The sequence below is a fragment of the Macrotis lagotis genome, chromosome 1, assembly GCF_037893015.1.
Source record: "Macrotis lagotis isolate mMagLag1 chromosome 1, bilby.v1.9.chrom.fasta, whole genome shotgun sequence".
In the NCBI taxonomy this organism is placed as follows: Eukaryota; Metazoa; Chordata; class Mammalia; order Peramelemorphia; family Peramelidae; genus Macrotis; species Macrotis lagotis.
This window is the reverse complement of record NC_133658.1, coordinates 412,626,899-412,649,163: the sequence shown is the minus strand read 5'-3', so window position 1 is coordinate 412,649,163 and position 22,265 is coordinate 412,626,899. Positions and strand designations below refer to the sequence as shown.

Here is a 22,265-nt window from a genome sequence, read left to right as displayed (position 1 = left end):
GAAAACAACTGAACAATAACTGCAGCAGAGGCCTTGGAGAGAGAGTCACTTTAGTGGAGTGATGAGGCAGAGGCTAAGAGGGGAGTGGGTGTTGATGAAGTGAGTGATGCTGTAGAAAATTCTAATAATAGCAATAACAACACTAGTTCTCATCATTGTTACTTTACTCCAAGATTTGCAAACCATCTCACTTAATTCTCCCAACAGCCCTGTGATATAGAAGCTGCTGTTATCCCTATTTTATTGTTCAAGGTAGCAGGAGATGCAAATTAGGTAACCGTACTTATCAGTTGCTTTGGGGTCTTCTCAGGACTCAGGCTGGGGGTCCTGTTTTTCTTTGTAATCTGTGAGTGATTGGGGGAGAGAGATGAGGTCAAAGATCTAGGTCCTGGGGATTTTATACATGTGGCATTAGCTCAATGATTCTGTCCTAAAATTAGGCATAACTGGAAGGTACCTTACACATACTTTTGACTCTGTGTCTGAGTCCCTGGTCTTTAAGATGTAAAGGTTGGTATATAAGACCATAGCATGTGTCGCCTGTGCTCGACCCATAGCTGAGGTCCCACTGTTTAACATTCTAGGTGTGATATCTGACACTTGGGGGTCAGAGTGCCCCTATTTTCAAGTCATAAAGAATAAAGTGCTTTGGGACCCAGGGTCAGGAGCCTCATTGGGGCACAGGGGTATATAGATTCTGTCCCATGATCCCTTTCTCAATGAATGAGAATCCTGGCCACTCCATCAGTTTTTAGAGGAAGGCTTGGTCTTAGGTTTTATTGGATATGAAGTTTTTATTGTTGTAAAGTCATGTCCAATTCCTCGTGATCCTGTGGACTATTCTGGAGAGGCAAAGACACTGGAGTGGTTTGCCATTTCCTTGTGCAGTGGAGGCAAACAAAGACTAAGTGATTTTGCTCAGTCATACAGTAAGGGTATGAGGTCACATTTGAACTCAGGTCTTCCTGACTCTATACAGGTTCAGCACTCTAAAATGGCCACTTACCTACCTCCTGAACTTTTACCATTTCTTAAATCCATAGACCTCATCTTAATCTTGTCTCAGTTTCCAAAGGAACAAAGCAATATGCTAGAGTTGGGAACCCAATGGCCCCCACCAGGGACTTCATCTCTCATGCCCCACCTACCCCCGTCTCAGAACAATTTGTATTTAGAAAAATTCTTGGGGAGAAAGAATTTTTTTTTTTTGAGAAATGATCTAATTTTTTTTTTTAAGTTTCCTGGGCAAGAACAGTAAAGGCAGACTATAATGAAACAGGCACCTACTCTGACGTTTTGGGGCACTGGAGAAGCCAAAATTCTAGGAATCTGGTAGCTGGAGGTTAGCAAGAGTTGCCTCTCACTCTCTCAAAGGGATTTGAAGTTGGATACTTTAGACTTTCTTGAATTAACTTTTTCTTTTCATCCCTCATCCTTACTTCAATATTTGTCTTTTTCTTCTCTCTTCTCTCTTCCATTCTCTCCTCCCCTACCATTTGCTATTTTTTTCTTTCCTTCATTACTCTTCTTCCACCCCTCTTTTCTCTTTGCCTTTGTCTTTCTGTCTTTGTCTCTCTCCTCTCTGTTTAATCTGTTTTTGTCTCTGTCTCTCTCTCTCCCCCTCCTGCCCTCCCTGGCCATTCCACTGTGGTAGACTGGGAGAGCCTACCCCTTTGTCAAACTTGGCGAACTAGGAACATCCTTAGCAATGGGAGACGATGCCAGGGTTTGATTGGGTAGATATTCCTTCTTCTATCCTTTCCATCTTCACACCTTCAAAATGGGAGGGAAGGGTAATAATTGGGGTGAGAGTCCTCTTCCTGAGGAGACTTTCAAGGGACCTCATCCTGGGGAGGGGTGCTCTGCCTCAGTCATCCCCAGATATTCTGATATCATGAGACATGCTAGTTCTGACCTTGCCTGATCCATTCTTTCTTCTCCTCTCTTTATAGTAATGAATTCAGCAGGTTGGTAGCTGAAGAGTATCTCAGCTTCTTTGATTTCTCAGGCCTGAGCTTGGATAGAGCCCTCAGGTGAGCAAACAGCCATGGGAACAAGTGGGAAGCCCCATGGTGGGGTTAGAAGAGTCAAAGAGGCTGGGTTCTAGTCCTTGCTCTGTCACTAACTCACTACCTAGTTGTATGATTTTGGACAAGTGAATGCCTCTCTCTGGGCTTCAATCCCCCCCCCCCTTTAAATAGGGAAGGGTGAGATAACTATGGAGCTATTAGGGGCTCAGCTCATGTGTCATTTTCAGAAAAAGAACTTTTTCCTCTGTTTGTTTTCCCCCAAATAAATGAAAGCCACTAGAGGGTAGGAACTGCTGGAATTGTTTTATTTTGTCTTGTATTCCCTTCACCTAGCACATGCCCTTGCCAAATGCTGGTGTTTAATAAATGCTTATTGAATGAAATCAAATATACAGTTTGTCTACACCCCCCCCCCCCACAAAAGGGTGTTGTGAGATTCAAATCAGATTATCACCAGCAAATTCTGTGCAAGCCCAGAGGCCTTTGAAAGATGTTATTTATAGCATATCTGTCAGTGGGGAGTGGGGGAAGAATCATTGAGCTCTAAGAGCTAGAGGGAAACTGAGTCAAGCCAAGGGGCTATATGTCATGTCCCCTTGGCAGGCTGGTGAAGCCTATGCACCCCTTCTCCAAACAATGTTTTTAAATGCATAAAATAAAATGCATGAGATAGATTAGAAAGGAAACCAAAAGTGAAAATTAAGTTGCCATTTTTCCCTAACCAAGTCCACATATTCTCTGAAACCTATCCACAGGCCCCTTGGGAGTAAGTGGACCCTAAGTCAAGAACCTCTGATCCAGTCAACCCCTTCATGTTATGAGTGAAGAAAAGTAAGCCTAGATAACTTTAAGTTACTTGCCTAATATCATACAGATATTATCAGGGATAGGGCCTTGAATCCAGGGCTCAGTCTTGAGAGCCAGCCCTCCACTCCCTTGCAGATTCCCAGAGATCCTGGTCACTCAGTTTCAGGACTAGAAAAATTTTTTTTTTAGTTTTTACAAGGCAGTAGGGTTAAGTGACTTGCCCAAGGTCACACAGCTAGGTAAATATTATGTGTCTGATACTGGATTTGAACTCGGATCCTCCTGACTCCAGGCCTGTGCTCTATCCACTGTACCATCTAGCTTTCCCAAAAAGATTGTTTTAGAAAGAAAGAAGATGCCTCACTCTCTGCCTGAATCCATAGCCTGAGATGGCTTGGGCATACAAGAGCATTGATGCCAAAGTAACTCTTCTCAAATTTGCTCTTGATGCAAACAAGAGCTGCAATAGTGTTTCAGTAACCGAAAGTTCTGAATTGACTAGAACATACTGGGAGTACTGTATCCAATTCTTGCTATCACATGTTAAATAGGACATTAATAAACTGGAGTCCCACTGGGCAAGGAAACTTGAAATTCAATTTAGTTTTATTCAACAGACATTTAATGAGCACATATTCTGTGGCAGGGATTATACTGGGCTCTGGGGATACAAAAATGGAGCAATTCCTCAAGGAGTTTACATTCTACTAGAATAAGTATGCAAGTAAATATAAAATACAGGCTGTCCCAAAAGTCTTAGTGCAGATTTATACTATGAAAACTTCCCTAATAGTTTTGGGACATGCTGTAATAAAAAATAGTAAATATTCTAGATATTAGTCTTAGATGTAAATAGGTCTGGATAGCTACCGAGGTCCCTTCCATCTCTAAATTCTGTAATTCTGTGATTTTGAGAAAGTAAATATCCTGATGGAGACAGCACTAATATTGAAGGGATTGGGAAAGGTCTCTTGTGGCCCTAGAACTGAGCCTTAAGAGTCAGAGGGATTCCAAGTAGTAGAGATGAGGTTGTGTAGCTTGCTGGGCTTGGGGAAAAGCCTGTGCAAAGGGAACAAGGGGGGGGTGGGGGTGGGGGGGGCTGGAGATTATGTCTTACAAAGAACTCTGGAAACAATTGTAGATCTTTAGCCCAGAGAGTTCAGTAGACAAAAGTCCTTCTTCCAGTCTTTAAAGGGCTGCCATCTGGGAAAGGGAGAGACAAATTCTCTGTACAAAGAACATGAATCAGTGGGTAGGAGCTATAGGGAGGCACATGCTGAATATAAAGATGAATATTAAAAAAAATCACTTGAACTTTCCAACAAATGGAATGGACTGCCTCACATGGTGGAGAGCTGCACCAGATCTCTGATCACAGTTGTTATTAAAGAAGATTCCTGTATAGAGTGAAGGATTAGACTAGATGATCTTTAAGATTCCCTTCAATTCTGAGCTTCAAGTGACTTATGACCTTAATTCCTAGATGCAGGAAGGCTAGGGAAGGGAAAGGGGTAGGAGATTGTGCTATTTGTCTGGGGAGGATACAGGTGTGACAGTGGCCAGTGAAGTTCTAAGGTCCCTTGACTACTGTATATGTGTTTCCTTACAGGACCTTTTTAAAAGCCTTTCCTCTGATGGGGGAGACTCAGGAGCGGGAGCGAGTTCTTACCCACTTCTCCAGGAGATATCGCCATTGCAATCAGGGAGAGAGCACCTCAGAAGGTATGGCTAGCCTTCCCTCCTTCCTTCTTTCCCTCCTTCCCTGTCTCCTTCCTTCCCTCCTTCCCTCCCTCTCTTTTCTTTCTTTCCTCCTTCCCTCCCTCCTTCTCTTCCTTCCCTCCCTCTCTTCCTTCCTTCCCTCCCTCCCTCCTTCCTTCTTTCTTTTCTTCCTTCTCTCCCTCCATTTTCTTCCTTTCCTTCTTCCCTCCCTCCTTCTCTTCCTTCCCTCCCTTCCTCCCTCCCTCCCTCCCTTCCTTCCTTCCTTCCTTCCCTCCTTCCCTCCTTCCTTCCTTCCTTCCTTCCTTCCTTCCTTCCTTCTCTCCTTCCCTCCTTCCCTCCTTCCCTCCTTCCTTCCTTTTCATGGTAGGTTGAGCTGCTGCCAGTTCCTGCCATACCACTTGACTGACAGAGAGGTCATTTTTCTATACCTGTTGACCCTTACTAGCTCTAGAACCATGGTCTTGATTTCTCTGAGCCTCAGTTTCTGTGACATGGAGATAAAGGATACTTACATTATCTGCCTCATAGGGTCATTTTAAGGAAATCACTAGGTAAATTTGTATAAATGGAGGAGTTATTGCTAATTATGTAATTATTATGGAGTTATGTAATTATGATTACAATAGTATTTTGACTAAAGACAGTGGTTGGCTTTCTATAAGTTAAGGTTAGGGGAGCTCTGAAAAAGCTCCAGGATTTCTGCCCCCCCCAAGTATCTTCCCTATTGGCAGGCCACAGTGCCCAGAATTATGAGCCTTAAAGACTTTTTATTCTTCCAGAAGTCCATATTAAAATGCACATATCTCATAAGGGGTAATGAGATGAAAAAAGTTCTCTGTGATTGGAAGAATTATTTAGGAGGGGGAAGTTAGGGTGAGCAGTGGATCGAGCACCAACCCTGAAGGCAGGAGGGTATGAGTTCAAATTCAGTTTCAGATACTCATTAGGGATATGACTCTGGGAAAGTCACTTAATTCTCATTTCCTTAAAACAAAACAGAACTCATCTAGGAGGAGGGTCAGAAAGGAGAGGCAGCCCCTCTCTCTCCCCCACTCCCTGCACCCCAAAGGAAGTAGAGGCTTTTTGGGACCAGTACACAGAAGCCCTATTAAAATAGGGCTTTCATCAAGGGAAAAAGATAGCCATGAATATGAACACCTGATAAAGAAATGCTCAAAGGGGAAGCTGCTTCTTGTAGGAACTGAGCTTCCCCCATGAAAGAATTCATTCAATCAACAAATATTTTTAAACATTGACTATGGACATGGGAGGGAGTGTGGCATAGCTCATGAGAGTTGGTTCCAACATCAGGAAAATTTGAGTCATAGTTCTGCCTTCAATATATCTTAGTTTTAATGATGCCAGAAGATTCACTTCTCAATGTCCCAGTCAATTCCCTAAGACTATCAGTTGCAGAGAAGATGTCAACTCACATTGGTGGAAGGCATTTCCCATCTGGAAGTTCCCTATCCCAGGGAAATCTCAGGTCCATTTCCTATCACTTAATCATTCAGAGATAGGCTCTGATGGAAATACAAAGTTTGGACAAGTTATGCTTATTATATTCTCATTTACATTTGACATACACAAAACCATAACACATAATCATAATAGCACTCCAGAGCTACAAATGAAGTGCTGTTTGAGAGTTGAAGGAGAAGTTTGTTCCCATCTGAGGTTGGGGGGGCTCAGGAAAGTCTTTGTGGAGGAAATGATGACATTAGAAAGCAGATAGGAATTCTAGAAAGGAGGACATTCCAGGCATCAGGGATCCCTTTGAACAAAGACAAGGAGATAGGAATCTGAAAGTAAGATCAAGGGATGGAGAATAGAGCAACTTGACTGAATATAAGAGAGGGAAGGAAAGGATCATGCCCTAGGTCCTCTTGGACCCCTAGGTTTGAGTTGGGGTTACTGGTTATATGTCTGTGCTTCTCAGGAACAGAAGAAAAGTGCAGGAGATAGAGATTACAATAAAAACCCATACTAATAATAAAGGTAAGGTGTAGCTAGATGATGCAGTGATTAGAGAAATTCAAATCTGGTCTCAGACATGTGACCCTGAGCAAGACACTGTAGCCTGTTTGCCTCAGTTTCCTCATCTATAAAATGAGTTGGAGAAGGAAATGGCAAACCATTCTAGAATCTTTGCCAAAAAATAAAACCCCAAATAGGGTGTCTGAGAGTTGGATATGATTGAAATTACTCAACAACAACAAAAAATCAGTAATTTCACATACTTGTATCATAACTGCCAGTTACATAGAGGTATCCACAAATGGACATTCTCAATAGTCCTTTGGAATGTCCCTTCCCTGGAGCATTGATTGACAACTAGCAATGCTTGAGAAATGGCGAGCCCAGCCTTGGTGGTAGCAACCAGACAGGGTCAACTCTTCTTGAGCTTAGGATTCATGTATCTACTAATTAGAGGGAGGAGTTTTCCTGAGAAGCATGGTGGCCTTGGTGGAAGGCAATTTCCTATCCCAGGAAAATCTCAGGCCATCTTCTCTGCCTGCAACTGATAGTCTTAGGAACTTTGACCTCATTGGGATGAGGAAGCTCATACAGGTCGACTTCTTCTCTTCAATTTATAGTCATAGAGGGTTACCTAGAACATTGAGAGATTAAGTGACTTGGCAAGAGAGTAGCAGGTATTATCCCCCTTTTCCAGTTGAAGAGATCAAGGCTCAGAGTGGTTAACAAGACTTACCCAAGGATGTGGAGCTTGTAAGAAGACAAGTTTGGGGTTGGATTCAGTCCAGCATACCTTCCCCCAAATTTTTATCAATGCCTTTGTGCTTTTAAAAAAATATCACAGCCATCCCCCCCAAAAAAAACCCCATTCTATCCAACTCTTCCTTATAATTTGTGGCCCAGGGAACTCAACCAGGAGATTCTGGAATACAGAGAACCCAAATTCATCCCAGAATTGAGTCTGACAAAGAAAGGGAGGGAAAAAGAGAGGGAGATGGAGAGAATTTTTCTTTCTCTGGTTCGGCCCCACCCAGAAGCAATTCCAGGGAAATTTCTAAATCAAACCTTAGGTATAGCTCCCTAGTCTCCCTCAAAATCTGGGTAACAGAGTTCCTTCTAGAAAGGATACTCATTCTGCAAGATGTATAATAAAATACATTGTACAACATGGCTACCAAGCATAAACCAACAGTTTTTTTTTTCCTGTGTCAAACATTGCACAAGATACAAATGCATGAATCAATACAGAAATCCTGTATTGACAGGTAAATCCTGTCAGATAGGCCATTGCACTCATTATCCTCCATGTGGAGGCAGAGGCCCTGGGTGGGATGGCAGGACAGTTGCTTTGCCTTCTCTTCACCAGCAGGGTTAGAGCAGTTTAGCAAGGTTCCCATCTCCTGCCTGATGGGCATGGCTTCCCTTAGTCCTTGGACTGTAGAAGTCTCCTGTGGGTGGCACTCTTCTCCTCCAAGAAGGCCACCATGCTACTCAAGAAAACTCCCTCTAGTTAGCTCATTCACAAATCCTAAGCTCAAGAAGGGTTGACCCTGGCTGATTGTTACTGCCAAGGCTGGGCTCACCATTTCTCGGTACTGCTAGTTGCCAATCAATGTTCCAGGGAAGGGACAGAAAGGCAGAAAGAAGGCAGCCAAGGTCCAGCCTCCGTCTAGCCTAGTCAGCATTCTACCAGGGCCATGTACTTAAGCTATAAGCTGTCATTGATTATTGCCTAGGGTGGGGAGGGAGAGAAACATTTTCCATTTTCCCCTTCTTTCATTTCTCCATTGCTGGAAGTCCAAGGGAAAGAAATGGCTCAGAAAAAGAAGGGGGCACAAAAAGAATGATAAAGCTGTTTCTATAGCTCTTAGAATCTGATTGGTTCCATCCTCCTTACTCACATGAGTCCATCCTCCAGAATCCCAATGTCCAATCATCTTTCACCCCTTCTCCCAGTCATGGGGATCAACCGGAAGCTGCTGCGTCATTTCTTGCCTAGAAAGAATGTGGAGCCAGAAAAACCTAGGGTAGAATCTGATTTCCACTGCTAGCTAGCTATGAGCATATATGGTCAAATGAGTTAACCCCTCTACATGTCCTCCCTCCCCCTCAGCAGTACAATTCCATGGGAGGGACCCCCATTCCAGAAAGTTAGGGGTTCTTCAATCACCTCTGTTACACAATAGCAGTCAGAAACTGTTTCTATCAATGTCTTCCATATTTGGCATCCATAATCACCTGTCATCTGGATTCAATATCACTCAATGAATTTATTCTAAATCCAATGGTGTTTTTTTGGGGGGGGAATGCACTTAAAATTATTTTAATTAGAATAAAATCTCTGAACTATTTCATGAAAAAAATTATTTTAATCAGAGTCTATATTGTTTAAAGTGTTCTTTCCACTGTATCATGCTGTTTTTTTGCTCTTTATGTCCTCTTTATCCACCCTGGTCATTCTTCCACCGACCTCTCATCCCTTTCCAAAAGGCGGAAGTAGCCCACTGTAAGGCCTGGGGCTGGATCCTCCATGAGGAGACCACTCCCTAAGGCTGTGTTAGTAACCAGATACCCTGGGTAACAGGAAAGGGAAGGGAGCCAAGCTGACTGAGGGCTGAGGGCCACCTGCCTTTGCTATGTTTCAGATGGGATTCACACGCTTACCTGTGCCCTGATGCTGCTCAACACGGACTTGCATGGACATGTAAGTGCAGATGGGGAAGAAAAGAAGGGAGACAAAGTGGGGGGTGGTGGGGGTTGGTGGATAAAGGCAAAGGTCAGCATGCAGAGCAAAGATGCAGGTCTGGACCAGCCCAGGGAACCTGTGTGGAGCTCCTCTGTCTGTCCCTATGGCCCAACTTCCTGGGAGGGCAGGTGAGCCTTGGCTAAGATAAAAGAGGTTGGTGGATTCCCATGGGGTGTTGGGCATTAACTGGCTCTCTCCTGGAGATGTTGAATCAGAGCTCCAGGAAACAGGACTGAGGCAGGATGGGGTATTCTCAGGGGCCAGGACCTCACTGCTCATTGGTTCTGGGGCTCTTGCTCAACCTCCGGTATAGGGGAGAAAGGTGGCAGTTGGGGCGGCTAGGTGGTGCAGTGGATAGAGCACCAGCCCTGGAGTCAGGAGTACCTGAGTTCAAATCCAGTCTCAGACACTTAATAATTACCTAGCTGTGTGTCCTTGGGCAAGCCACTTAACCCCATCTGCCTTGCAAAAAAACCTAAAAAAAAAAAAAGAGATGGCAGTTAGTGGTGGCTTTGTCTAAATCATCAAAAAAAAAAAAAGTCACTGAGTCTCAAGCAGGTTGGAGCTTCTACTTCTTATCTAGAAAGAATGTGGGGCCAGAAAAGTCTAGATTAGAATCTGATTTCTACTGCTAGCCAGCTGTGTGAGCATATATGGGCAAATAAATTAACCTCTCTACATTTTTATTTCCTAATCTGTAAAATGGGAATAACTGTAGCTCTTATCTCACAGGATTGTTATGAGGATCAAATTTGAAAATATGTATAAAGCACTTTGTAATTCTTAAAACTTAAAATATTATCTATTACTATTATTTTCCTCTCTTTTTCTCCTTTTCTTTCTCTTCTTCTGACTCATCAGGTGCCATGTTTTAATGCAGTATTTATGGTAGATAGAGCTGGGAATTGGGAGGCGGTCTGGATTCTTGACTTTCTGTTTGACCTCAGTTACCCTTCACTGAGACTTTTTTTCCTGCCTGTGAAATGGGCAGGTATGTCCCTAATAGCCCCCAACTTTTGTTTGTGGTGAGCCTGAGCTACTGGGGATTGATGAGACAAGCCTCATGAAAACATTTTAATGGGAAACCCAACTGGTTCCATGTGTGAGGGCATCTCAGAACTGGCTGGATGCTCCTGAGGGCTATCAAGCTGGGTTGGTTTCCTCACTTTTGGTGGGCTATAGCAGAGAACTTCTAGGAGCCTCTGCTGGAACTGAGATGACTTAGATTTGTAACTCTGTTCTCTTTCTCATGTCTAACCACCTGTCTTTTCTCATTTTCTTGCTGTGGGGCTCATGAGCTAAGGTATGCATGAGCCCTTTGGACTTCACAGTGCCCCTGACCCCTATGATTGTCTGGATAGTGGGTGCCCTGGATGGGTAGAGCTGCCACTGGCCTGGTTCCCTTGGTAGAGTCAAACTTCCTCATTAATTTCTCCCTCTTCTCTCTGTCTGCTCCGGGATCCCCTCTTTCCGTTATCTTGCTCTTTGCCAGGTGGTAAGTGTAGGTGGGGGAGTGCATGTCTCTTTATGTATCCCATCATCCCCTTCCTGCCTGTCTCTCCAACTCTGCTTTGGGTCAAATCACTTTTCTTTGCCCTCATCCATTATGGATTCTCCTCTGTCTCTTCAGCTCAAAATTTTGGATTCCTCATTAGCAATTTTGGTGTAAGATGTGGTGTGAAAGGTAGAGATATATGATGCAAGTGGAAATTTGGGGGTCCCTGTGCATCTAAACTATGCATGCTGTTTCAGCCCTCCATCAGTACTGAGGTTTGCCTTTAATGTCTCAACTTCTCCCCTCTCTTTGAAAAGGAAATTTAGGATGAGTTGGGTTAAACTAAACCCTGCTAAAAAATATATCCTGTGTGTGGGATGAGTGTTTGGAGTTGTAGAAAGAACTCTGACTTTGGACTCTGCAATCAGGAGACCTGGGTTTCAACACCCCACTAGGAAGTGCAGTGGATAGAGAACTAGGCTTGAAATCAGAAAGATTTCTCTTCCTGAGTTCAAATCTGGTCTCACACTTAAGTAGTTGTGGGATTCTGAGCAAGTCACTTAATCTTTGCCTCAGTTTCTTCTAGTAAAATGAGCTGGAGAAGGAAATGGCAAACCACTCTACTATCTCTAGATAAACCCCAATGGGGAAACAGAATCAGTGATCACTGAACAAGAGTAAATGGGACTTTCTTGCTATGCAACCATGGAAATAAAATCCCTTCCCTTTTCAGAATTTTCATCTCTTAAATGGGGATGGTAATTCTTGCACTGCTTATCCTAAACATTTTGGTGAAGGCCTTTGCAATCCTTTATGTCTATACAAATTTTGAGTTATTATTAGTGTACATATGTTAAGTCTACCATCAGTGTATTCTGTTTGCTCCTATCTTCATTTGGTTACATATGTCTGTCTTCATTAGGAGCTGTTAGCATATCAAAAAGGTGTTAACATCCTCATAACCTTTAGTTTGGGAATAAGAACAAACCCAAAGAATGGTTGTTTACTAAGCTCAGTAAATACCCTTCTGGTTTGTTAAGAGGCACTAATCTCATGGATAAATTATTAGATTTAGAATAGAATGTTACAAGTACTGAATTACCAAGGAACTAATGTGGACATTAGCCAGTTGATAAACATATAGCATCCCAACTAAGGTTGGAGAGTTTTTCTGGGTATAGGATTTATGAGAAAGAGAGAATAAATCTTGGATTCTATTGTCAGATTGGAGCCAGAGAGCTTGTTTTGTCACTTAATTTGGATGAGAACACCTCAGCCTCAGTGATGTGAATGGGAGCAAGACAATTTTCATCTAATGGGTCTCCTTTGACAGCCTGAAGGTTCTGGGTTAGAAAGTATCTGGACTGGGAGGGAATGCCAAGTGTTTCTAATCAGCTTTCAGTCATCCACCACAATGCATTCATTTCATGCATTCAATAAAAATTTATCTATTTCCCATCGTGCTAGGTACTATGGTGAGGGCAAGGAGTAATCTGGCAGAATGGATAGAATTCAGGCTCAGGAATTGGGAAGACCTAGGTTCTAATCCTGGTAACTAGCTGTGTGACCCATGGCAAATCATTTAGTATTTCTCAACCTTGGCTCCCTCACCTGTAGAATAGTAACAATGATGTTTTTGGTATCTGTCTCGCAAAATTATTGAGAGGATCAAATGAAGTAAGGCATATGCAATGGTTTGAAAAATTTAAAGGGTCAAATAAATGTCAATTATTAAGGGAACAGAACCAGAAACAGTGGAAAAAGCTCATTTGACAATCTCCAACCTTGACACCAGACCCTGCCTTCCTCCATCCTCCCTCCACATCACACTGGGAAGCAGGTGGAGTTCTGGGGAGAATCCTGGAACTTCCCCTTTACTGGGAAGCTGGGTCTGTACTTGGAACTTTCTTTCCCTTGTGGAAAAATTTCAGAGGCTGAATCGTGAGCAGGAGGAGGCCTCAACCTCCCTTCCTGACCCCCAAAATAGGAGGCAGGAAAGGAGTCCAGAAAGTAATTAGAAGTCAGGCAATTATTGCTTATCCACTTCACTGGAGAGGAAGCAGCAGGAGAGATACCCCTCAAATACAACTTCTCTCAGTTTTGAAAATTCATTATGTATTTTCTCCTTTATCAATTTCTCAACTAATTCATTTATCTTAATCTTTTTTTTTAAAGAATAAGCTTGACCAATACTCAAATAAGTCTAGATCTCTACTAATAATAAAGTAGACCAGAGTCAAAGGACTTGGGCTAGAATTCCATTTCTTATTTTCATTACATGGGAGACCTTGGATGAGTCACTTAATTTCCCTGTTTTTAGGTTCCTGATTTGTAAATGAGGGGCTGGGACTAGACTGCCTCTGAGTTCTGGTCCAGCCTTAAATTTATGATCTTTCTTAAATCTATGGTCTTTCTTTTGACCCTTAATCTTTGTCAAAGTTCTGCCCTACTTCTCTGTATTCATTTGATTCCCAAATAGGAAAGGTTCCATTTCAGAAGGAGTGCAGTAGAAAGAGAGGATTGATTAAGTATGAAGTCAGTCAATGAACTGAGATGTATACAGTTCAAATTCCAGCTCTAAAGTGACCTACTCAGGGGGTCTTGTGCAAATCTCTTAACCTCTCAAAGACTTAGTTAGGTGACCTCCAAGGTCCTTTTTAGCTCTAGGGGTATGACCCTATGATCTTAACCTCCCCTAGCTCAACTTTGGGAGAGTCAAAGGTAGCCACAGATATTAATGGTCAAATAAAGAATGGAAATCCAAGTCTCTTTATCTTTCAGATACAGCCTCCCTACTCTTAAGTGCCTTCCTTCACATAGCATGTCAACCCCAGGAATTCCCTCAATAGGAAGATATATACAAGTATAGAAATCAAAGTCTGCTATAGTTAGAGAAGGTTTTAGTTGGGGAAGCTTGATTTTCCTCTTGGTTTTGGAACAAAGAAAATTCCAGGTGGGGACAGAATCCCTGAGCTCTCATCAGAGTTGTTGTAGAACCTGGAAGTGCAATGACTCCACATATTCCCTTTAATATCACACTTGGCTCCTTAAGTTATTGTCAAGTAACCATCCTCCCTCTCAAACCCTGGGGAGGCAACTCATGGAGGGTAATTCTGCAGTTTGTATTCTATCCAGTTAAGCTCTCCCTTAATTTCCTTCTACCCATGCTCACTGGAAGTTGTTTCTAGGTCACAAGTGCAGGAGAGTGAGAGGAATTGGGTTTAGGAAGTTGGAGATGAGGTCTTTTCATCCTTTTCACCACCTTGAGAGAACTACCCTTCCAAGCAGCCCCTTACCTAGTCTGAGCCTCCTGCTCTTTGTTTTACAGAACATTGGTAAGAAGATGTCCTGCCAGCAATTCATTGCCAACCTGGATGGACTGAATGATGGAGAGGACTTTGCAAAGGATCTACTGAAGGTATTTCTTTAAAATTCTGGCTTCAACCACAGTACACAGGAATCTCACTTCTCTTTCCCCATCCTCCACTACCTCATTGTAGTCACAGCTGAGAACTGCTCTGACCATTCTAATGGACAACATTTTAAATATTATCTGGGAAGTATGTGACAAGACTGGAAGAGGAACAAGGTTAAGAATTTTAATTATTAGTCAAAATTCCATTCAAGTCATGAAATATATTGATTTCCCTTATCCAGGGAAGCTGTTTTGGTCTGGACCATAGGTTCTTCTTTTTCTACTTTTCTTTAAATCCTTTTCAATGTCATCATTCTTCAACATTCTTCTTCATCATCATCATCACTGCAGATACAAGCAACATCCTCATAGAAATCAGAGTCATCATCATCATCATCATCATCATCATCATCATCATCATCATCATTTTTGCCACCATCACAGTTTTTACAAGCACCAGATGCTCTACAATCACCCTCAGCTACCTGATGAGAATCACTGTCATCACTGTCATCATAATAGATTTCTTCATCATCGTCTTCACCACTCTCACTCTCATCGCTTTCGCTATCGGCTTCCATCAACATTATCACTACCATTACTACTACCATCGCTATCAGCACCACTTCCACCACTCCCGTCATTATCATCATCATCATCACTGTCACATCACCAAAACCATCATCATCATCATCATCCCCACCATTATTACCATGATCACCATCACTATCACCATTATCAACATCATAACCAACCACCAGATCTATATATCCAATACTAGTCTATTTCCTGAGTTTCAAGTTCTGCCTGACCATTGGACATCTTCCTTTGGATGTTCTGTAGACATCTTCTATACTAATCATCTTTTCCATCTAAATCCACTCATGTTCCTAACTTCCCTGCTTTTGTGGCGGGTACCACCATCCTTCTTAGTCACCTAGGTTTTCAGCACTGGAGTCATCCTGTATAAATCTTAGTTTCCTACTTTCAGGAATTCCAAGTCTTGGGAATTCTCCACATCATCTCTTGAATTTATCCATTTCTTTTCACTCACAAAACATAACTTAGTTTAATAAGTCCCTTGATCATTCTCTCACCTAAACCTAGAACAATAGCCCCCAACAATAGTCATTATTCTTGATTCTTCAATCTATCTTACATTACCAAATAGGTATTCCTGAAGTGCTGCTAGCCCTGCTTCAGAACTTCAATAGTTCCATGTATGTGTGTGTGTGTGTGTGTGTTGTCTTCAAGATAATGGGCATTTAGTACTTTCCACAACCTAGCTTCAAATGTGTCTAATGAGAAACTGATTTCACATGTTTCCCCCTCATAACTTCAGTTGCTCCTGGCAAACTGGTCTTGTTGCTATTTCTCTGCTTGCCCATTATCTCCCATTTCCAGATTCCAATCTCCCATTGCATTGATTATCCCCTAAGCCTGATATGTACTCTCCAACTCACCTCTCCATGTCCTAGAACAATGATTTTGAACTCAAAATATAAAGGGATCCTTCTTGGCCACATGTTGACTTAGAAAACCACAAATTATGGGCAGCTAGGTGGCATAGTGGATAAAACACTGGCCCTGAAGTTAGGAGTACCTGGGTTCAAATCTTGTCTCAGATGTTTAATAATTAACCTAGCTGTGTGGCCTTGGGCAAGCCACTTAACCCCATTTGCCTTGCAAAAAAACCTCAAAACCACAAATTAACATTATCTGTGCTTTTGTATTTCATGAAAAATTTTTTCCAATTGCATTTTAATCTGGTTCACTTGAATTCCCAGGAACTGGTGGATTGTGAATTTGAATCATAGAGTATCTACTTTCCTCAAGGTTCCACTTAAATGCCACCTCTAGGAGGCCTTTTCTGATTCTCCTAGTTGCTAGAGCTCTGAGCCCCACTGAAATAACACTATTTAGTTTGTATTTTCTATCGACTTAGCTGTGTACCTATTGTTTCCCCCGATAGAATGTGGGTCCTTTGAGAGCAGTGACATTTTAATTGTATTCCCAGGACCTAGCACAGTGACTGGCACATAGTAGGTACTTAATACATATTAATTTTGCATCATCAGCTATCACTAAATCCATTGTCACCATCCCTGTCACCACCATCAACATCTCCATTATGGCCAGCACCATCATCACTATAATCATCATTGTCATTATCACCACAAGCCATCATGGCCACCATCAAAAAACGCTTCTATTTGTTGATATGGTACCAAATAAGATCCAATATTTCAGAACCTGCCCTTGAGGCCTTTCAGTTCAAAGGCAAATCAAAGATAAATACCAGTGAACCAGCAGGGTTATGACCCTGAAGAGAACTGTTTGCAGAGTCTGCCTGACTTGACCAAGGTCTTCACACAGAGATGCTCCTCAGACTCAGCTGGAGGGTGAAGAATGACTTCAATTCTTCTGAACTCTTCACTAGTTTTTCTTTTTCTTTTTTTCAGACACTATACAATTCCATTAAGAATGAAAAATTGGAGTGGGCCATGTAAGTAGTATTTGTGGCCTTTAGGGTGGGTGGGAGGGTACCTGACCTAGTTGGGGTTTGCCTTCACTTGGGGAAAAACAATAGAGTTTAGACCCTAAATGTCTCCTTCTTCCTTCCCAGTCTCCTAGGTCTTTGGAAAATTGGGAGCAGTGAAGAAGTGAAATGATTGGGGTCATTAAGTCTAGAAAAGAGAAGATTTAGGCATCTTGAGCATTTGAAGGGACATCATGGGGAGAAGACATTAGACTTGTTTAGCTACCCAGGGAAGAACTAAGAACTAGGGCAGATGTTTCAAAGAAGCAGATTTAGGAATATCTTCCTAACAATTAGTGCTGTCCAAAAATGGAATGGATTGTCCTCAGGGAATGAAGATTTCACTGGAAGTCTTTAAGAAATGGACAAGATAATTTACTTATTATATTGTGGGGAGGTTTTCATTTCAGGCAAATATATTAGAAAGCTGCTGAATTCCCTTCCAGAAATGAGTGTATATGTAGTATATTGAGTCATACCAATGAGATCCAGTGAGGAGAAATCAGTTTGGTAGGACAGTGAGGTTGGTGGATTGAGCCTCATGTGTTGTATTCTCATTGTCATAATCACAACGGCCGTTGTGGTCAGCCACCCCCATATTGGCTGGTATAATAACAAATGAGATCCAATAACCTAGAACCAGCCATTGAGAAATTTAGGGTCCAAGGCAAATGAGTAGTGATTCAAGTGATCTAACTCCATCTCAGGAAAAAAGTCCCACATGTGAAATCCTTAGAGATCTTTCCATGGTCCTCATTCCAGTTTGGTTTTGGATAGCTGAAGACTGTACTAATAATGAGAGTTCCTAGGATTCTCTTCACTCTCTGTCCTATTTTTTTCTATAAGGACAAAGCATTTCATTATCTCTCATCTGAACTATCCCATTCTCTCAATGGAGCATCTTGACCATAGCTTGCATTCAGTTATTTACCTACTCTTCCATACCCTTTACCTCATTTAGAGAAAGGGATTGAAGATTTAACCTAGAGATCTACTGATGCAAGATCCCAGATCCCCAGAGGGTGAGGGAGGAGAATCTAAAATTCTGTGAGTCTCTGTCAAAGATGGAGATCAGTATGAGATCAGAAATCTTCAAGGATCTATGATCATGGGTAGGGGAATCAGAATTAGGAGTCAGAGCCTCTTCATCTCTTAGAGAAACTGTCCTGTCTCCCAGGGTAAGAACTAAGGTGAGGGGTAGGGAATGATCTTGGTTATTCTGCCCTTCCAGGGCCCAGGGAATGGACTGGGGATGAAGGGTATGGGGTGGGGGCTACAGATTCCCCTCCTCCCCACTCAGGGTGTGTGGGGGAGGCAGGGGCCATCCTGTGGTCCCAATCCCTGTGCTTCTCCAGCGATGAGGAAGAGCTGAGGAAGTCACTGTCTGAGCTGGTGGACGACAAGTTCGGGCCTGGGGCCAAGAAAGTGACCAGGATCATAGACGGCAGCAACCCCTTCCTGGATATCCCTCAGGCGCTCAACGCTGCCACCTACAAGCATGGTGTGCTCACCCGCAAGACCCATGCTGACATGGATGGCAAGAGAAGTGGGTGCCACTCCCCAGGGGCATGGTAGAGGGGGGAGGACAGGAATGGTAGGGCAATATTGGAAATACCTTCCCCAGGGTCAACTCCCTGAGAGGGAATATTGGGGGGAGGATTTGGGGGAGTTCATATTATTTAATGGGTTAGGGTCGGTGGTCCCCCAAAAAGTCTTAATTTCTGTACCACCTCCACATGTCATTAAACAAAAATGCTGAGACATGTGCTATGTCTATGGCAATGCATGCTTACATCTGTCATCTTTGATTCTCACAGCAACACTTGAGAGGTAGGTAAGGAAAAGGAATTATTCTCCTCACTTTACAAAGGAGAAAACTGAGGCCCAAAGAGTTGAAGTGATTTGTTCAAGGCTATAGAATGAGTTGTTAGAGAACTGGGTCTTGAACTCAGATGCCCTGAGTCCAGTGCCTTTCCTCTATAATGCACTTGACCTCCCTAACTAGCCTATCTTTTTTACCCTTTTTTGATACTCTCTCAAGGTTATCATTTCTGAGGAGAAATGAGTTCCCTGTTCAAACTGCCCCTCCCCCAAGTTTGACTTCCTTGATTTATCCCAAAATTTTCACTCAATCTCAAGCTTATTCCATTTATTTTAATTTAGGGGTTTTGATTCCTTCAGTATCTGAATATAGAAGAGAATCTTATTAGCCTGTGCTCATATAGCCATCCTTAACTCTTTTCCCTAACCAAATGGTCTTGTTGGGATCTTATTTAGGCCTTCTCTAGTCCTACCTAGTACATTTTTTCTTCGAATGGGATGACCAGTATTTCTGGTGACTCTCTCTGGGATTGGAGAGCAGGAGGAATAGAAAGAGCCTTCTATAGATACTTAATCTGCAGTCCTGAAAACTGCCTTCCCCTTGGGTCTGAGATAATCCAAAGTGTGCTGAGGACAGCAGAATGAGGCAAGGATTGAGGAGTTATTATCCCATTTTTCACGGTTAGGACTTTTCCTGAGAGCCCAACCTGGCTAGTGGTCATTCCAAAGACTGGGTGATTCAGTCCCTGGAAAAGTTAAAGAAGTTTTGGGTATTGAGTTTTGTCTTGAATCTCTTTTTTGTAGCATGAATCTACTGTCCTGGACTACCTCAAATGGGAGGTTTTGGGGTTATATACCTGTGAACTTCATTTCTGAATAGATCCTTTCTCTGTATGTCTAGACTATATGTGGGTTTGTATACAAGTTAGTGGCAGGGAATGGGTAGGGGAAGGGGTCTTTGTGTGAATAATGAAAATGAACTTTATTGGACTCATAATACAGAAGGAAGTTATACATTGGAAAGGGAATAAATAAAAGGTAATAGATGCTTATTTCTTGTCTTTCCTTCTAGCCCCCCGAGGTCGACGAGGATGGAAGAAATTCTATGCGGTTCTCAAAGGAACCATTCTTTACCTACAGAAGGTAATATGATCATTGCTGGGGTGGTTCTCATTTTAGGATTGAACTTGCAGCATCCCTTAATCTTGTCCATTTTTGAAGAGAAAAGGAGATAGTTCAGGGCATGAGCCTTGGGAAGGAATAGGGCCACTGTAATCACTTGAGAGTCTGAGGGAGAAATCGAAAGTTTGGACAGAGTTCCCAAAGGACCTAATCATTATTCATTTAGCAAAGCTTTATTAAATACCACCTACTATGTACTAGTGGTGCTAGATACTGGAGACAAAAATAGTCTTTGTGTGAATAATACATGTATAAGTAAATTTAAAATACGGGGAAGTAGATACAAATAAATATAAAGTGATTTTGGAAGTTAGGATATTAGCAACTAGATGAACCAAAAAGGACAGACATTCAAGCTCAGTTCTGAAAAAAAATCAGGAAGTCTAAAAGGCAAGAGGTAAGAAGTAAATTCCACACATCAGGGATGGCCATTTGAAGTGAAACATCAAAGATGAGAGCAACAACAAGCAGACCAATTTAGTAAAAATGTAGCCTAGTAGTGGATAAATTAGATTGAATAGTTAGAAAAGTCAAAAGAAAAGCCATCTGCCTTTATGTAATCCTTTGAAAGAATGAAGTCCCTGGACTCCAGTTGAGTTGTTGGTGGGGGACATTTATTTACCGCCATGTTGATTTATAGGTAGTATATATCGATCAACATTTACCAGTTTGTCCAGTACTATCCTTTTTTTAATTGATGAGAGAAATAAGGAAGTATATGACGTTTTCTTTTCCCCCTCTTCTTACCTAACCTTTTTTTGAGTGGCCCTACAAACAATTTTTTAGGAATTCAGCATCTGGGGAAAGTCTTAAGAGGGAGGTGGGAACTGAACAGGACTTTGAAGGATGGAGTTTGGATTTGACAGAGAGGAAGGGGGAAGGCTCTGCTCTTCTGAGACTCATGGAATTCTTAGAGGGTGAGGATTTATTTAAAGCCCTCACTGGCTTAGTTGAAAACTAAGCTTAAGTGGGGGGGGGGAGGCTAAAGTTTGTTGGGAACACTGGGTGTTGGGGGAAGGTTTAAGGGAAAGGTAAAAGGAGAATCAAATACTGCCTTCCTTCCACAAATCCCTCCCTTACTCACTCATTCCAGGATGAATACAAGCCAGATAAAGACCTGTCAGAGGTGGATCTAAAGAATGCCATTCGTGTCCACCATGCACTTGCTACCAGGGCCTTGGACTATAGCAAGAAGTCCAATGTATTGAAGCTAAAGACAGCAGACTGGAGGGTGTTTCTCTTCCAAGCACCGTGAGTATCCTTATTTGGTGTCAGAATCCCTTGTCCTCAGACTCAGACAAGTGAGAGGGCTGGAAGCTGTGGATATATATTTGTTACTGGCTTTGGAACATGATCATTTCTACATTATCCCTAGGTATACTGTCCATTCTTTAAGACTCTAGAGAGCACAACCCAGTACACAGAGTTCTTTTTAGAAAACAAAACCAGACCTTTATTAATTTTTAAAAATATAGATAGCACTTTCCATTGACCTCCTCAACAAAAGAATCATCCCACAAACAAAGAAGTTAAGCAAAACAAACAGATATTGGCCATATCAGATAAATCTAATCCCACTTGTAACTCTAGTTATATCACCTCTCCTGAGAAATGGGAGGTTTGTTTTATGGTTAGGTCTCTGGGGTCAGATTTCAACTCAGGTCCTCCTGATTCCAGGGCTGGTGCTCTATCCATTGCACCACCTAGCTGCCCCTGATAGCATTCTTTATCAAAAGTCCATCAGAAAAATTGCTTCAACAATTTTTCCCCTACAGTTGCTATTGCTAGCTGCTATAGCTATTTCCCTCATTGCATGTCTTTTTAATTGATACTTTATTTTATTTTTCCAATTACATGTTATGAAAGTTTTTCAACACTCATCCACATGTATATGCATATTTTAAATTTATTTAATTTCCTTTCACCCTCCCTTCTTACTCCCCCTTCCCTCAGTGATGAACAGTAAAGAGAATATTGTACATACACATTTGTATTTAACATGTTTACAATTCAGTCATTTTTGGTATGAGGAATTAGGATTAAGGGAAAAGAAAGAAAACCATGAGATAGGAAAGAAATACATAAGAGAAATTTTAAAGAAGTGAATGTCGTGTATATTCAGATTCTGTAGGGGTTTTTTCTATTTGTTTTTCTTCCCTCTGGATGGAGGGGTGGCATTGTCCATAGATGACCTCCTAGTGTTCTAGCTCTCTGAATTGCTGAGAGGAGATGCATCCATCATAGTTGATCAACTCACAAAGTTGTTGTTAATGTGTGAAATGTTCTCTTGGTTCTGTTTCCTTTGCTCAGCATCAAGAAACCATACTCTTCATAAAGGAACTGTTCTTTTCCTCAAAGAGACCTCATTTGGTTTCCTCTGTATCTCTATTGTCAATATAGATGGTGGACTTATAAACACACAGCCTCTCACTGCCTAAAAGTAGCCTCCAAATGAAAGAGAATTTGGTGTCCTCAGTAGGTTGGCTGTGGCCATATTCATGCCTATAGTGACAGTCAATCTCCTTTCACAAATT

General features: G+C 42.0%; 1 protein-coding gene across 7 annotated transcripts in view; it reads left to right on the top strand.

The window, feature by feature from the left end:
* The window catches only part of PSD2 (pleckstrin and Sec7 domain containing 2), a 73,952-nt gene that overhangs the window by 46,591 nt on the left and 5,096 nt on the right, over positions 1–22,265 (top strand). For 5 of the 7 annotated variants that reach the window (XM_074212856.1, XM_074212858.1, XM_074212854.1 and 2 more), the window contains 8 exons: positions 1,953–2,033; positions 4,447–4,559; positions 9,179–9,237; positions 14,103–14,192; positions 16,652–16,695; positions 18,084–18,274; positions 19,622–19,692; positions 20,825–20,982. In XM_074212856.1, coding sequence (XP_074068957.1) covers positions 1,953–2,033; positions 4,447–4,559; positions 9,179–9,237; positions 14,103–14,192; positions 16,652–16,695; positions 18,084–18,274; positions 19,622–19,692; positions 20,825–20,982 — 807 coding nt within the window. Of the gene's footprint in view, positions 1–1,952; positions 2,034–4,446; positions 4,560–9,178; positions 9,238–14,102; positions 14,193–16,651; positions 16,696–16,815; positions 18,275–19,621; positions 19,693–20,824; positions 20,983–22,265 lie in introns of those variants that run through there. The other 2 variants (XM_074212859.1, XM_074212860.1) reach the window with 2 other exon arrangements.